We start from the raw sequence: 16,344 nt of genomic DNA, 5'->3' as shown, positions 1-16,344 counted from the left end.
TAGTAAAAAATGTAGTGAAGACTCCATGTGTGGGTATGAGGATAACGTTAAGTCTATAAGACTTGAAATTTGCTAGAGTCTTGAATCAAGACTCAATTTTGCTATTGCAGGGCAGCGAACAAAGGCTTGCGGTCTCCGAATCACACTCAAACATGACTACGCTTAAATTCAAGATTTTCGCAAAGAGAGTCGAATACTTAAAGCTTTTAACAAATGAAACTAATGCAAAGAAAAAACTAAAGTTTCAAGGAGAAGAAGTCGTTCGCGTGTGCAGGGGTGAAGAAAAGTTTCATTTAAAAATGAATGCTAAGGGTGTTATGGAGGACCGAAAGCTCTCCCAAAATGAATGTTAAGGCTGCTTATTTATAGGAGTAGAAACTAAAGTTTTCAAGGTTCATTGGGCGGGATTTTAACAAGAGGTAACCGTTTGAAATTCAAACGAAAATCTGCCAAAAGAGTAATTCTCCATCAGAGATTTCAGAAGTCTTTGGCCTTTTCTCTTGACCAAATTAAAGAAGAGAGATGAGAAATGAAGAAAGCTAAAGGAGTTATCGAGGCTTGCATAGAATTAGAGTGGATGGTCTCTGTCATTCTTAAAGATCGCTGGAGTTTTTGTTGGAAAAGGAAACTATCGCTAGAAGGGAAAGGAGATGATACTGCTAGTTGAGATATATGGCTTAGGGCTTGTATTAAGTTTGGGTTGAAAATTGGAATGGACTAGGGATGAATGTTGTGGCGAAATTGGGCTGGAAGAATGGTTGTAGACTTTTTGGGCTTTAGCTAAATTTTTTTGGGTCGTTTCACTTCTTATTTTACATTATTTTGGGCTTCTAACTTAATAACTAATACAACATATATTATAAGATGACAATTACTAGTTTATAAAAGAAAAATATATCATGACTTTACGCTAATATAAAATACATATACAAAAAAATGGATTTATACTTAATTTAATAAATATGAAATTTGAAATAAAATGACGACAATCGACTATTAAGAAAAGAGGTGTAAAAGTGATAATAATCATATCGATAATAAAACCTATAATTTTAGTAGCTAAGTAGGCGTAATAGTAAAAATAGTTATGCAAAAAGATAATTTGATATGTTATCAAATTAGAAGCTCGAAAATAATAAATTAGAAGAAAGAAGGGTCAAAATTGGGTGTCAACATTGACATCCAATTTTTTCTGTCCTGTACATGATAATCATAACCAGGAAAGTTGCATCCATTTCTGTTCTTGCGATCACGCAAATTTTGCACTTGTCTAGACACCTCGTTACCCATTTTGAGAAGAAACAATATAGTACTTCCTCTTCTTCTGGATTTTCTTTCTTTCTATATATTGTATGTATGTAAAGATCAATTTTTTGCCTCTTAATATAGTAGGCTTACTACATTACAACCCCACTTGTTGTTATATATTTCATTAATTATGCATTGTTTCAATTTAACACCTCAATTTGTAATACATTAGATACTTTTTCTTCTTTTTTGGTGTGTTTCATTCGTCTATTAAATTAATCACATAAACTTGTCATTTTCTTTAATTATATACAATTACCTCAATAAGCTGTAAAACCCAAAGGCTAGGATTGTGGGGTCCAGCCCCATTATTCAGTTATTGTTTTTTCAACATTTGCTGCACCATTATTCAAATATTGTTTTTCAACAATTGCTGCATGCAATTGTCAATGGTTGGCAGCAAATGTTGAGAAACACAACTTTCGGTGTTGAAATTTGTTGTTGCAAATTTCTTCTATAAAAGGAGCTTATTAGCTCATTTTAAAAAAATCAATTCACAGAGAAAGAAAAATATAGAGAGTCGTGAGGTTTCCATAGACAAGAAAAATAGTCTGTGAAGAAAAATAGAGTGTGAGCGATATTTTAGTAAGGTGGAAATCAAAAGAGTGTTATTCCTTTTGAGTGTGTAGTAGTCACTTTGAGTATTGTATTCATGACTATACGGTGTAAAATTCCTTACTATAGTGATAATAATAATAATAATAAATCATATAAATTAATAAATAATTGACAAAATCAACAAATAATAATCGAAATATAATTATTGAGCATTACCAGTCACTTTCATTGATAGTTTCGTTCAAATCAACATCATATCGACCGGTAAGAATATTTTGATAATGAGTCATGTTAGGAAAATTAGTAGATTGAGTTATCGGAAATCCATCAATGCTATTACGATTTTCTAATCGGGGATGGACATCGACCGATAAAGGAGAGCGTTGTTGACTAGTCTTAGGCTCCTTCCTAACATAGATTTCAAGTATTGTTAACTTGATTTGATCTATGTAGTCATTTGGAACCCTCAAAAAGTCGGTCAACGATTCGTCATTATAGATAATTCACTCTCCAAAATTTACTTGTCCTTGTGATAAAAATGAAGTAGGGTATTTTCCGACTATAATCAACTTATAATCAGTACTGTTTATACCCATTCTTTTATAAATTGATGAAAGAAATTTATGATATCGGACATTAATTGAATATTTAGCATTGTGTTTGGGAGGACAATTATAATAAACGGTATTTCCGTCATGTGTAATTTCACCATCCCAATAAATCGAAATTCTAACTTTTGGTTTAGAAGACATTTTTTTTTTTGAGATTGAAATGAACAAATATAGAAGACTTTATGTTGTAGGTGCTATCAACTATGTTTGAACGTCCTCCTTAAATAGAGATTGGAGGATTTTTCAGAATAAAAAAATAAAAATACATAGTGTAATAATTTTTTCCGTTTTTATGATATGTCAAATCAATATAATTGTATGACAAACACTGCAAAAGCTTCATAAAGAGATAAAAACGTGAAAAATATTCCTCTTTGTAAAACATAATTTTTTCTTCCACTTTATAAAGTGTAAGAAAAAGTTCCACTTTACAAAGTGTACGTAAGAAAAACTTACACTTTATAAAGTGTAAGAAATAGTTCCATTTTATAAAGTGTAGGAAATAGTTTCATTATATATTAAAATATACACGTTATGGGACTAACGGAAAACATTTAGAATATTAGATAAAGTGGAATTTTTTCTTCCACTAAGCCTATTTTAGTTACTTTCTAAAGTAATGGCTTATTTTGGTCCCTTTATGTTTTTGTAGCCTATTTAGGTTCCCAACTCGTTGTCTTACATCCCCCTATACTACTTTTCCTTTTTAGTCGTCATAATTTTTTAAAGGTTTTTTATCTATAAATATTGGTGTCTTTTTCTTTGTAAAGTACTTCCCCCTGTGTTCCTGTTTACTTGTCCATTTTTTCTTTTACAGTTGTTCCTAATTACTTGTCCATTTTGACAAATCAATTAAAGACAAAATAATTTTACATATTATATTCTCAATTAATTACTTTGAAAAAGGTACAATTTCTTAAAATCTTAAATTTTTAATCCATCCACTTCATAATCAATAGGGAGAAAATAGTAAACTATTATGTCAATAATTGCTTTCTTAATAGGTGTGACAATTCAAAAGTGGACAAGTAAGTAGGGATAGAGGGAGCATCTTAAAAAAAGATGAAAAGTGTGAAATAATATTAGTGTGTAGTAATGAAAAAGAGAATTGAGACAGAAAATATTTTAATTTTCAATTATATTCACTATACAAAAGAGAATATTTATATGTTGAATGAGGGTATTCTTTTTGTTCATTCATTTTTATTAAGTTGTATTAATTTAATAGAATAGTGATTTGAATTTTTTTCGTTTTAGAAATCAATTGGGAAACATGTAAAAAATTGTACGTATTATTTTTTATTGAACCATTTTCATTTACTATTTGAATATTTTAGTAGTTTTAGAAAAAATTTATGATGGATAAGAGATAGATATGATATGGCACACAAAAATTGTATTGAGACTTTTCTTAGAATTTGCTAAGTGAATTATTGGATCCCATTATCAGAAAAATGAATCAAATCCATTTCTCTCTCTTCCTTTTTAACTTTTTCTCTCTGATTCAAATCTTCAATTTTTCAACATCTCTTTTTTTCCCCTTTTTTAAAAAATAATTTTATTTATAATAAATGTGAAATTTAGCCTAATTCATCGTACTTTTAATATTTGATATTATTTTTCTTTCATGTATTGATTATTTACATTATTAAATATAATTATTAAAAATTATTTGTCAATAAACAAATTAAACTATAATTTTATTTTTATTTTCATTACACTAATAATTAATTATTCTTAAAAATATAAACAAAAATTTGTAAAATTGCAAAAACAATTCTTAAGGAGTAAATTAATAAAGTATCGTTTTTATTTATAATTTCTTAAAGAATCCGTAAAAAAAAAAATAACTAATACGAAAAACGAAAGGGGTATAAATTATTATTTTTTTCTCTTCTCAATAATTTCATATATACTTAAATTCATCAATTCAAAAGAAAATACAATGAAAAGAGCATCAATAATCTTGACAAATAATTACATAAGTTTTTGTACTATTTTAATGTAACCCAAAATCAAAAAATTTCCATAAACACTTAAATATATACATACTCTTCCGTCAATTTATATGATCTCTTTTTATTCTTGAAATCAAGCAATGTGAAATTTAACTAATATTTTAAATATATTTTTATTTTTATATTAAGAACTACAACGTATAATGTTTGTTCATAAAAAATCCCACTGAGTTGCAATTCTTATCATGTTAGCATATGGGAAAAAAAACATTTTATAGCTTGAATTTCGAGAAAAAAATAATCAAATAAATTGATGGAGAGAGTAAAATGAAAAAAAAGAAGAATTGATTAAAGTAATTTAAATAACTATTTATGTTTATCCTAAAACTAAAACAATTAATTTTTTATGAGGTTAAGTGCACGCATCTTAATTTAACTTTTTTAAGTACGTATTTATTTGATTTCAAATTTAAATTAGTATTAATATATTTATCTCTATTTGATTTTTGACAAGTGAATATTATGAACTATAAAAAAAGATAAGGAAAACAAATATTAATTTTAAGAAATAATGAAATGACAATTTTAATATATTGCTATTATTTTTTTCGCTTTGATCTTGTTATTGTATTATTTTAAATTTATGTAATGAAATATATTTAAATTAAAAAATATTAATATTAAGTACTTCATATTAAAGAGGGGTAAATAAAATGTGGGGTGAGGAGTGGGAAGACAAAGGGAGAGGTTGAAAAGACATGGATCTACAAAATGTACTTTTTTTCTATTTAAACTAGATAATGTTGCTCGTGCTATGCACGGGTCCAATAATATAAATGGTATGTTTTGGGGCTAATAATGGAGTTTTTGAAGCGATTGTTTGCGTGGATAAAGGAATAAGTTTTTTTTATCACAAACATGTATTTTCTTTGACGCTATTTAAGGCATAATAGGACTACCCACATACAACATTTTTGAAATATTTTATGTTGTCAATTATCATGATTTATAGTATTTTTACAATAGATTCACTTCAAGAATCAGTGGAATTTTTTATATTTTTTTCAAAACATATTTTATATTGTCAATTATCATGATTTATAGTATTTTTATGCAATTTTTAAATTTAAAAAAAACTAAAAAAAATACGACAAATAAATTAAAATGGACCCAATATATGTTATTTTCGTTGTCTCAATTTATGTGACACAAATGAAATTTGGAGAGTCATCCAAATTTTCATTTTTTTAAAAAAATGTTTTAAGTTATTAATTATTGTGATTTATAATATTTTTATGTAACTTTCAAATAACGTACATTACTGGTCACTTTGTCCTANATGGAGAACTTACTATTGTATTTGAATCATCTGATATTCAAGGGATATCGAAGAAGGAATTTTGCAGTATGCTCTTGGTGCAAAAATTTTCTAAGGAAGCACGACTACGGTTGAATTGAGAAAGTTTTTTTCCATAACAATTGTAGATAGGGATGACAATGGAGCGGAGTAGATGCAGGGCAGAGCAGAGCGAATTTAAGGTTATGCGGAGCGGATTGAAGTGAGTTTTTTTAAATTAATGTGGAACGAGGCGATTTGCGGATATATGTGATTTTATATGGATTCAAACTTAATTTTAATTTTTTACATATTATAAGAGTGATACAACATTATTTATTAAGATAATTTATTTAAAACTACGAAATTTTTTATGACGGATAACGTATACCATGTAATAGTTGTATAAGGGATTTTCTACTATATAATAAAAGGGAGTTTATGCCCAAGTATAATATATAATATTCAAGATTGGGATCTCAATCTTGAATATTATATATTATACTTGGGCATAAACTCCCTTTTATTATATAGTAGAAAATCCCTTATACAACTATTACATGGTATACGTTATCCGTCATAAAAAATTTCGTAGTTTTAAATAAATTATCTTAATAAATAATGTTGTATCACTCTTATAATATGTAAAAAATTAAAATTAAGTTTGAATCCATATAAAATCACATATATCCGCAAATCGCCTCGTTCCACATTAATTTAAAAAAACTCACTTCAATCCGCTCCGCATAACCTTAAATTCGCTCTGCTCTGCCCTGCATCTACTCCGCTCCATTGTCATCCCTATCTACAATTGTTATGGAAAAAAACTTTCTCAATTCAACCGTAGTCGTGCTTCCTTAGAAAATTTTTGCACCAAGAGCATACTGCAAAATTCCTTCTTCGATATCCCTTGAATATCAGATGATTCAAATACAATAGTAAGTTCTCCATTAATTATATTTCAACAAATTTCAATTAAAATACCTTACCAGATGTGCCAGGGGTTGATTTGAGTAATGTTGCATATAATCTTGGTTAAAACACATTGTGGCTTGGCTTAAGTCATATGCAGCCCCTTAAAGTTGTCCGCATATTCACTTAGACATCTCATACTTGTTGATCACCTTATATGTTCAAAAATAATTCCTATTGAACACAAAATATTTACGTGGCAAAAAATATGTATTTCACAGTCCTTAAGCGCGTTAAACCATTGGAAATGATTTTTTCCTTTTTCTTTTCAACTAATAAACCTAATTAATAAATAGCATAACTAATAATTAATTTAAAATTTAAAAAAAAATCGTCTTCTCCCCATCATCCCTCTCTGCAACTACTCCCATCTCTTTACACACCCCCTCCATCTTTTCTCCCATCCCTCCAATTCTTCTCGTGTTTTTTCCTTTTTCTTTTTCTATGTAAATCTAATTAAAGTCTCAAATATTTCGGCAAACTTCCATTGTTTTCGATAAATATAATATTCCGGTGAAGCAATTGATTTTTTTTTTATCTGTAAAAGTCTACTTTTTCTTGTAATTGTTATAAATAATTATTAGTGGAAAGAAGATAAAGATAACGAATAGAAGGTTTTGATGCAATTAGAATGAAAGGTGAATGAGGAATTAGCTTAGATGGACAATAATGGTGTACTAATGTCAGAATGCCTATCTCATACAATTGCCTTGGATTTACGACCTTGAATAGATTTCATTTGCATCTCTGGCTGTTTTCATAAGGCTGATAAGCACAGATTTCAGTCTCTAATCTAAAATGAAGCCATTTATTTCATATCCTTTCTGTTTACAAGTTCGTCAACACCTTTTCTTCAACATAAATATCAGGTATTGCTCTAGGATAGGTATTCTGATATTGCCAGTTGGACTACCGGCCATGGAGCCTAAGACTAATTTTCTTAACAGTAACAAATGGTTATTGCCAAGAAAAGGGAAACAACAAACAATGAGACGTGATTTGTTAAATGTGCACTAAAGTTTCTTATGGAGTACTAAATTTGAACTGTACTGCTTTTACTACTTTTTTATTTTTATCTAGCTAAAACTTCCTGATGTTTTGTATACAAAATGTTATATTAACTAGCCATTTTTTATCGGTCTGAGTATATGTACTAAGCTTTCAGTTATTTATGTTTACTAACCTTTCTAAATAATTCATCCTCTCCAGTCTCCAAAGTCCCAGTAATGCCAAATAAATTCTGCCTCATGTTTATTTCTTAGCATTCAGTCTCCTTTTTTACTGCTTCATGATCGATTGTTATGGACTTTGGAACTATTGTATCTTAGAGACAGAAAACCTTGCAATGCATGGTTCTTGTCCATTTGATGTTGTAATCCATGATAATGACATATAGCGAAAAAATTTACAATCGCAGAGGCCCAACCAACAATAATTGTGTGATCCTCCATTAATTAATTGACACTTAGATTTGTGGGCCCATGTTAACACCACACACTCTCACCTTATTTTTCCCCAAATTTCCCCCTTTTCCCTCCAAAGTACTTTAGCTCTTCTCTGTTCAATATTTCTCTTTTTTTCACAGTATTTTTTTTAATTCTTTGTGCTCTTTATTAGTTAGTAACTTGATTAGCTCTTTCTTTCCCATTAATCATTTATATCCCTCAACTAAATCAATTTAAAAAACTGTCACCTCTCAACCAATTCAACTAAAACATAATTATTCCTCATAGCCTTAGGAAAAAAAAATCTTTGAAAATTTTCATTTTACATCTCAAAAAATTGAATCAAATTCCTAGGATACCTTTAAATATTTCTCTTTTTTTCACAGTATTTTTTTTAATTCTTTGTGCTCTTTATTAGTTAGTAACTTGATTAGCTCTTTCTTTCCCATTAATCATTTATATCCCTCAACTAAATCAATTTAAAAAATTGTCACCTCTCAACCAATTCAACTAAGACATAATTATTCCTCGTAGCCTTAGGAAAAAAAAATCTTTGAAAATTTTCATTTTACATCTCAAAAAATTGAATCAAATTCCTAGGATACCTTTAAAAGATAAATTTCGAATGAGAAATTCACACACTTTATATTTGTATTAAGAAGTATTCACTGAATCTCGAAAATCAAACTAAATAAAATCTAGTCAAATTGAATATTTCTTTTACTTTAATTTATTTTAAAAAAAGCTGACATAATTAGTTTTGGTTTTAAAGTAAAAATAAATCGAAAAACCATCAATGCTTAAAAAATTTGACACAATGCTTAATTTATTTTCAAGAATCAATCGGTTCCATATAATTTTAAATTAACCACTCATTTTATTATTTTTATTATTATTATTATTAGGGAAAAGGGTAAAAAAAAATGCCTTTAAACTATGCGAAAGGAACAAAAATGCCCCCCATTTGTAGTTTGTCCAAAAATGCCCTTATTGTTATTTAATGGGTCAAAAATACTTATTTTCAAATAATTATATTGTTTATTTTATTTTTAACACATTTTTTTTCTAATAATATTTTTTAAAATTAGCAAATGTTTATCTTACTTCAATTTAGAAAATAAAATTAAAAAAAATATTTTTTATTTTATTATAATTATTTTTTTCATTATATAAATATAAATTAATGATGGATATACTATGATCTTATATATATGACATATATTATATGTCCAAAGGGTGCATGAAGTTATTCTATTTTAATTGATAAAATGAGATTAAGAAGAAAAAAAATATTTCTTACATTTTTATTTGTTAAAGTAATTTTAAAAGAAAGAAAACAAGAACACGGTTCTTTAATAATATTTTAATTAGGAAGAAGATATGTTGAAAAAGAAAAAAAATAATATATGTATTCGGAAAATTAAATGACATTTTTGACCCATTTAGCAACTATAAGGGCATTTATGGATCAAAGTGTTGACTGCAAGATCATTTTTTAACCAAAGTATTGACGGCAAGGACATTTTTAAGCCAAACTATAAACGGAGTGCATTTTTGTTCCTTTCACATAGTTTAAGGGCATTTTTGACCCTTTTCCTTTATTATTATAATAATAATAATAATAATAATAATAATAATAATAATAATAATAATTAAATTATTAGAATTCATTTTTCGTGTCTTTACGTACATTCAGTTATAATATATATTTCCCAATGTTTTTCTATTAAGTATTTAAAAAAATTATAACTTAAATTAAGTAAAATAACGGATACTCTCTGTTAAGAGAATGACTATAAGTATATGAACTAAAACATAATTAAAATAACAATGACTATAAATATATGAACTAAAACAGAATTAAAAAAAAATATGGAAAACTAAATTTGAATTAATTTGTTTTTTTAGGTGCTAGTAATTGAGAAAACACTAAATATTTTTGAGTTAATTTGATATTATTAAAAATATTGAATGATATGAGGATTTTAAATACTCAGTCCTAAAAACGTTTTTAGTTATTATGATAATAAAAAGTTTATTAATTCTTTTATTCAATATATCAACGTCTTAAGAAAATAAAGTATTTATTAGGAGTAAGAAAGTGAATGAAAAGAAGGATGAGTAGGAGAGAGATGGTAAAAAGGTAAAGAAATAGACACAAATCCAACTATTGTTGGTTGAGCCTCTTATTGTAAAAAAAATTCGACATATAGCTGTCTTTTTTTCCTAGAAGATTAATCTGTGTCTGGAAAGATTGGCAGTCGACTTGAAGTTGACTTTGGGCTACAATCAGTATCATGACTCGGTAAGAAATTCTTATCCCCCTTATGTTTCTTATTACGATGTCATTGATTTATTACTCTTTTAATTTGCTTTTGACATTTTTGTTTTAAGATCCATATATATGATAGCCACTAGTTGAGGATAAGTTTTAGACTTGTTAGAGAACTTTTAATATTATTACGGAAAGGAGCCATAAAAATACCTTTAACATATAGAAAATGGTCACAAATATTCTCATTTCACATTTTGGTCAAAAAATACCCTCAACCTTTATTTTGGTGGAAGGATTGGTATGTGAAGACTGCAATCTCGATTTGGAATAATTAAACACCCATCTTGATCTCCAAGTTGAATTCACTAGGCATAGTTTTTACCCATATTATTGATATGTTTGTAAAGTATTGGTAATGCATAATTGAATATATATTTGAAGTCTTAATATCGATGTTTGGAAAGCAAGGAATTGGGGAATATTACACGTGAAATTGAAACAATTCAAAGGAACAAGTATTCAACATGCTGATATAGTGGGGAATATTACACATGAAATTGAAGTAAGGATAGAAATGTATAAGAATACCAAAAGAGCAATTAGATGTAGGAGTTTTTGGCACAAATTATGTAACTAGTTTGCTTTTCTTTTTTGATTGAGGCCACCCTCCATCCTACATGAGGGGATGAAGGTGGTGCTCTTAAATTGTAAGTGGCTTTTTTGTTAATAGAAATATTCACATTGTTTGCCAAAAAAAAATAAAAATATCGATGTTTGACCATTAAGGTTTGCTCAAGATGTGTCCAAGTATTGGATGGATTTACCGAGATATGGCAAGGAATATATTAATGGTGTTCAATGTTTCTTGGACTTTGCTTACACTGTTGGAGATCCTCAAAGCGAAGAAATCCAATGTTCTTGAGCAAAGTGTTGTAATATCCGTTGGTATAGAAGGAATGTAATATATGATCATCTAATATGCTACGGATTTGTTGAAGGTTATACAAGATAGATTAATCATGGGGAATGGGATATTGTGATGAAGGTTGATAGTGACAAAGATGATGAAGTTAACTCATATGTCAACATTGATGGTAACAGCCAGTTATCTAAAAATAGATGAAGAAATCAGCAAATTCAAATGGCAATATATGCTGACGATGTTGCTGCTATATGAAGTGACATACAATTAAAGGATGAAGTACGAGAATTACATTATTTTTTTGACTGTAGTGGTGCAAAACAACCTTGTATTGGACGTTCAGGACGTGGTTGAGTATTCCGGATCTAACCTACTTTCATAAATACTCTTATTTCTATCCACACTTATAAGGTGAATGGAGGACAATATTATACCAAATCTCATAGTTTACGGGTATTTTAGACGCTTTTTCGTTAAAATAATTTGAAATTAATTAATACATGGGATGATACGATTGGCTTGATTTTGGTTTCTATGGTAAATTAAAAATAACAAAAAGGTTAGTCCTCTACTCTAATCAAATTTCAAATTTCATAAGTAAGCAGACAGTGACAGTACAAGGAGCTTAACAAAACAAACATGCAAGTTACAGATATTAGATATATAGCAGCAGACACACTCAAAACAAACATGCAAGTTACAGATATATAGTAACAGACACACTGAAGCACTTAAAAGAGGACTAGAGGCACAACAATTACCTCTTCAGCAACACGTAGGACGCATTGCTTTCTGATCAAACTATTAAAATTCTTGAAAGACATATATTTATACGAACTGTAAACAATATTTGTTCAGATTCAGAGCTGCCCTTCGATCCTTGCATTGGTAAGACCAATGCACGCATCCACAAAATCCTCCTCTATGAAGTCTGATGAAAATATTTGCAATCGATCACCATAACCTCGAGAAATACATTCCATTATAAACAACCTTGCAAATGGTTGAATCCGTACATTCAGTTGTTCCACGTGCAGTTCAGTCCGTATTCTAAGCAACGTTACAGCATTTACCTGTGCTGTCACTGTGTTCTCCACCTTGTAAAAGAATATCCGGGATGTTACTGGTGGTTGGTTGCTCAAATGCTGCATATTGCTTTCAAATTTCGTTTCAGGTAAGTCAGTGTTTGTCCAGTCACCTTTTAGGTAACATGAACTCCATAAGGGACTTCCTTGTCTAGGTTCAGGTGAATTTCTTGGTTTCCAAATGCATATTATTCGTTTTGGCAATAACTCAGCAACAGTCTTGTTGAAAACATTGTCATCTTGGTGGATCAGAAACTCCCCTAGCTCAGCCTCCAAATACCTGTCAAAATCAGATGGATCCTGTTGGCCATACTCTGTACTTATTTCCAGGATTATTATCTCTGAATGTGTTTCCGACAGGAATCTCTTGACATCGTTGATAACAACATCAACGTTGTAGCCCTTAAGGATGTCATGGCATACAAGTCGATCTTTTTGAACACGGATGTCAAGAACACGAACACCAATTACAAGTTGTTGGTAAATGGACAAACGTTGGCATCGACCATAAGGGCGAGTTATGAATGGGTCTCCAACATATTGAGTTGCAGAATTATGTGTACCTACATATATAGATATTAAATTATGAACGTATAAAAGTCAAATTCTAAATCTGTTTTACCTGGCCAAACAATCTGGTTCACATGAAGTCTCTCGGGGGCAAGTGTTGACATCCAATTTTTTCTGTCCTGTACATGATAATCATAACCAGGAAAGTTGCATTCATTTCTGTTCTTGCGATCACGCAAATTTTGCACTTGTCTAGACACCTCGTTACCCATTTTGAGAAGAAGCAATATAGTACTTCCTCTTCTTCTGGATTTTCTCTCTTTCTGTATACTGTATGTAAAGATCAGTTTTTTGCCTCTTTATATAGTAGGCATAATACATTACAACCCAACTTGTTGTTATATATGAATTATGCATTGTTTCAATTTAGTACCTCAATTTGTAATACATTACATACTTTTTCTTCTTTTTTGGTGTGTTTCATTCGTCTATTAAATTAATCACATAAACTTGTCATTTTCTTTAATTATATGCAATTGCCTCAATAAGCTGTAAAATCCAAAGGCAAGGATGACATTGTCATGAACATTTTCTATTTAAGATAGATGCGCAATTTTTTTTTTTAAAAAAAGATAACTTATTTTATGTATGATAACAAGTTCTATGTTGGATAAATGTACTACTACTAATATAGATATAGCTGTAGGTTGCAGTACTACTTTTGGCCAGCTGGCTTGTATGGATGCACAACTAATATATAGAATATTTCTCTTTTCAACCAAAAAAAAGTTACCTATCTAATAGATGAATGAAAAACAACTCAAAATTCTTTGCAAAATTTGAATAGAAAGTGTTTAGTTGGAACATTTTATTAGGAATTGATGTGTTTAATAAAAGACTTAATTCGAATGTATAAACAAAATATTCTCATAAATTTAATAAATTTAAAGAATTTGACTATGTATTAAGCCTTTTAAATATATACACTGTGCTGTAGGAACTTTCTTCAATTATTTATGATTTAGAAGTTGTAGCATTGTGTGCAGCGGTGTTTACGGTTTGGACAAAAATAGATTTAAATTAAAACATCAAATCAAACAGATTAAATGAACTGATTTTATTTGGGTTTGGTTTTAAATTTGTAAAAAAACTGATAGTATTTAATTTGATTATAGTTTTGTTCGAAAAAGAAACCGAAGAAATAATTGAACTCAACCGATAAATTATATATATAAATTTTATTATTATACATACAAAATATACTATTTTTATAAACAATTTTAAAAGTCTTATATATGTTTTCATCAGAATTTATTTATAATTTACTTGAAAGTAAAAATGCTCAAAATGAGAACATTTATCTTATTGGTTTAATGCATATAAGTGTCTATGACAATTCTTTGTATGACTGAAAATGTTATTGTCTCTTCCTTCTAGGCCAAAATAGTGAATTTTGAAGCTTTATTTATAGGAAATTCAGTGATCGAAAGTTCTGTAATATCAGTAATTCTAACTCTTTTTCGTTTTGAATGGATTATTGTCGCTTTTTCACGTGTTGAATGAATTGTTTCTTTTATTTTTATGTATGGTTAATAAGCGAATAAACAAACCGAACTGAAACCGATAACAACCAAACCGATAAATGTATATTATATTTGGATTGGTTTGATTTTGATAATTTTAATACCGATTAAGTTGGTTTGATTTTGATTTTGATCAATAACGACCCAAACCAACATGTAAACATCCCTATGTGTGTCGGCAGGGAGGGGAAGGGGGTTTAGAAGTAGACTCTGGAGGGGTGTGGGGAGGTGTTGACTTTTTTTTAAGGGGGTGGTTAGTTGAATTCTTCAAAGACTACAAAAATAAATGGTAAAAAATGCCTTCATGCTTTTTCAAAGTGGGTTATATACTTATATAGCGACATTTGAGTTGAGGGAGAATAAGTACACTACTAAAGAACATATAAATATTGATGAATTTGATCATTGAATAAGAAAATTTCAATTTTAAAAAAATATATCGTCCAATAAAAATAAAAATATCAGGTCATATTACATAAATATTTATCCTAGTAGATAGGGGCGTACAAAATCGAACCGAAAATCAAACCAAACCGCAAATCGAGAAAAAAAAACCGACTAGTGGTTGGTTTGACTTGGTTTGGTATTGCAAAAAAAAACCCAACTATATTTGGGTTGATTTGGTTTTAACTAAAAAAAACCAATCCGAGACCAAACCAACCCGACATTATGTATATAATTTTAAAATTTTATTTTATACATAAAAATATTTACTTTGATATAATTTTTAAATATTTCTTATACTTTTTCATAGTTTTTATCTTTTAATATATTATTTCAAGTTTGAAACTTAGAATTCTGAATGGTTCAATAAAGATTATAGTCCACAGATGTTGGTAATTATAATAAAGCTTAAATCAAAATCAAATTAATACTAATGCAAAAAAGAAAATCAATTCAACACTAAGAATGACAATAATATTGAATATTTATTCTTTGATTTTACATTCATTTAGACAATTCAAATACATAATCTAATTTTAAATTCCTTTAATATTTAGTCATGTAAGTAATACTTATTAAACTTATTTTAGCATGGTTTAGTATTTTTAAATTGTGATCATTTTCATTATGACTTATTAATTTGCAATATTTGTTTTTACGCGATTTCATTGTTATTATTTTTTTAGTGGATATTTTAGTGTCATTACTCATATCATATTTTGTGTTATTTTCTTAAGAAACACCTTAGATAGTTGTATTTTGGTAGGACTAAAGAAATATTTGAAGTACAAGTAAATTATATGTTTGTATGAATACTTTACCAAAAAAACTCGAAAAAACCCGAAAATCAGAAAAAACCCGAGGTTGAAAAACCCAAGTTTTATTGGTTTGGTTTATAGATTTAAAAATTCGACACAAATGGTTTGATTTGATATTTGATAAACCCGAACCAATCCGGTCATGTACACCCTTACTAGTAGATGTAGAATGTAATGTCATAAAAATTACCGGCATATTTTGTCGTGCAAGTAACCCAAATAATATTAGTTTAAGGCAACTAAGATTCTAATTTATTTCATAAAAAAATAGAAATAATTGGATAAATAGTATTAATTTTGTAATACAGTTGGCTACAACTTCAACACGGTATTACCGTATACCATACCAAATCGAAGTTTAATTTACCAATTACTGAATTGAAATTTAAAAAATTGATATTTGATATATACTTTTAACTACCAATTATCGAATTACTAAATCCAAAATTTGAGAATTCCGAATCAAATACCATGATGCCCACCCCTATCTGTGTGTGTTGCCGGGGGGGGGGGGGGGGG

The 16,344-nt window shown here is 28.7% G+C and overlaps 3 protein-coding genes across 4 annotated transcripts in view; all 3 read right to left on the bottom strand.

The window, feature by feature from the left end:
- The window catches only part of LOC125864192 (uncharacterized), a 4,037-nt gene extending 2,420 nt beyond the window's left edge, over nucleotides 1–1,617 (bottom strand). The window contains exon 1 of the mRNA XM_049544106.1: nucleotides 1,568–1,617. Within this exon, the coding sequence (XP_049400063.1) occupies nucleotides 1,568–1,617 (50 nt within the window). The remainder of the gene's footprint in view (nucleotides 1–1,567) is intronic.
- The window catches only part of LOC125864743 (acyl-coenzyme A oxidase 4, peroxisomal-like), a 1,153,105-nt gene that overhangs the window by 753,678 nt on the left and 383,083 nt on the right, over nucleotides 1–16,344 (bottom strand). The window lies entirely within an intron of this gene.
- On the bottom strand, nucleotides 12,240–13,252 carry LOC125864191 (uncharacterized). Its single transcript, XM_049544104.1, has 2 exons — nucleotides 13,093–13,252; nucleotides 12,240–13,033 (listed from the first exon to the last, which is right to left on the bottom strand). Exons 1-2 carry the CDS (start codon nucleotides 13,250–13,252, stop codon nucleotides 12,246–12,248), a joined length of 948 nt encoding a protein of 315 aa, XP_049400061.1. The 3' UTR covers nucleotides 12,240–12,245.

The sequence above is a fragment of the Solanum stenotomum genome, chromosome 5, assembly GCF_019186545.1.
Source record: "Solanum stenotomum isolate F172 chromosome 5, ASM1918654v1, whole genome shotgun sequence".
NCBI classification, from domain to species: Eukaryota; Viridiplantae; Streptophyta; class Magnoliopsida; order Solanales; family Solanaceae; genus Solanum; species Solanum stenotomum.
This window is presented reverse-complemented; position numbering and strand designations above follow the sequence as displayed.

Excerpts from the sequence above, each read along its gene's own strand:
- LOC125864191 (XM_049544104.1), bottom strand. The coding sequence starts at position 13,252 with ATGGGTAACGAGGTGTCTAGACAAGTGCAAAATTTGCGTGATCGCAAG. Across the intron at positions 13,034-13,092 it reads GAACCAGATTGTTTGGCCAG|GTACACATAATTCTGCAACT; the intron begins GTAAAACAGATT and ends CTATATATGTAG.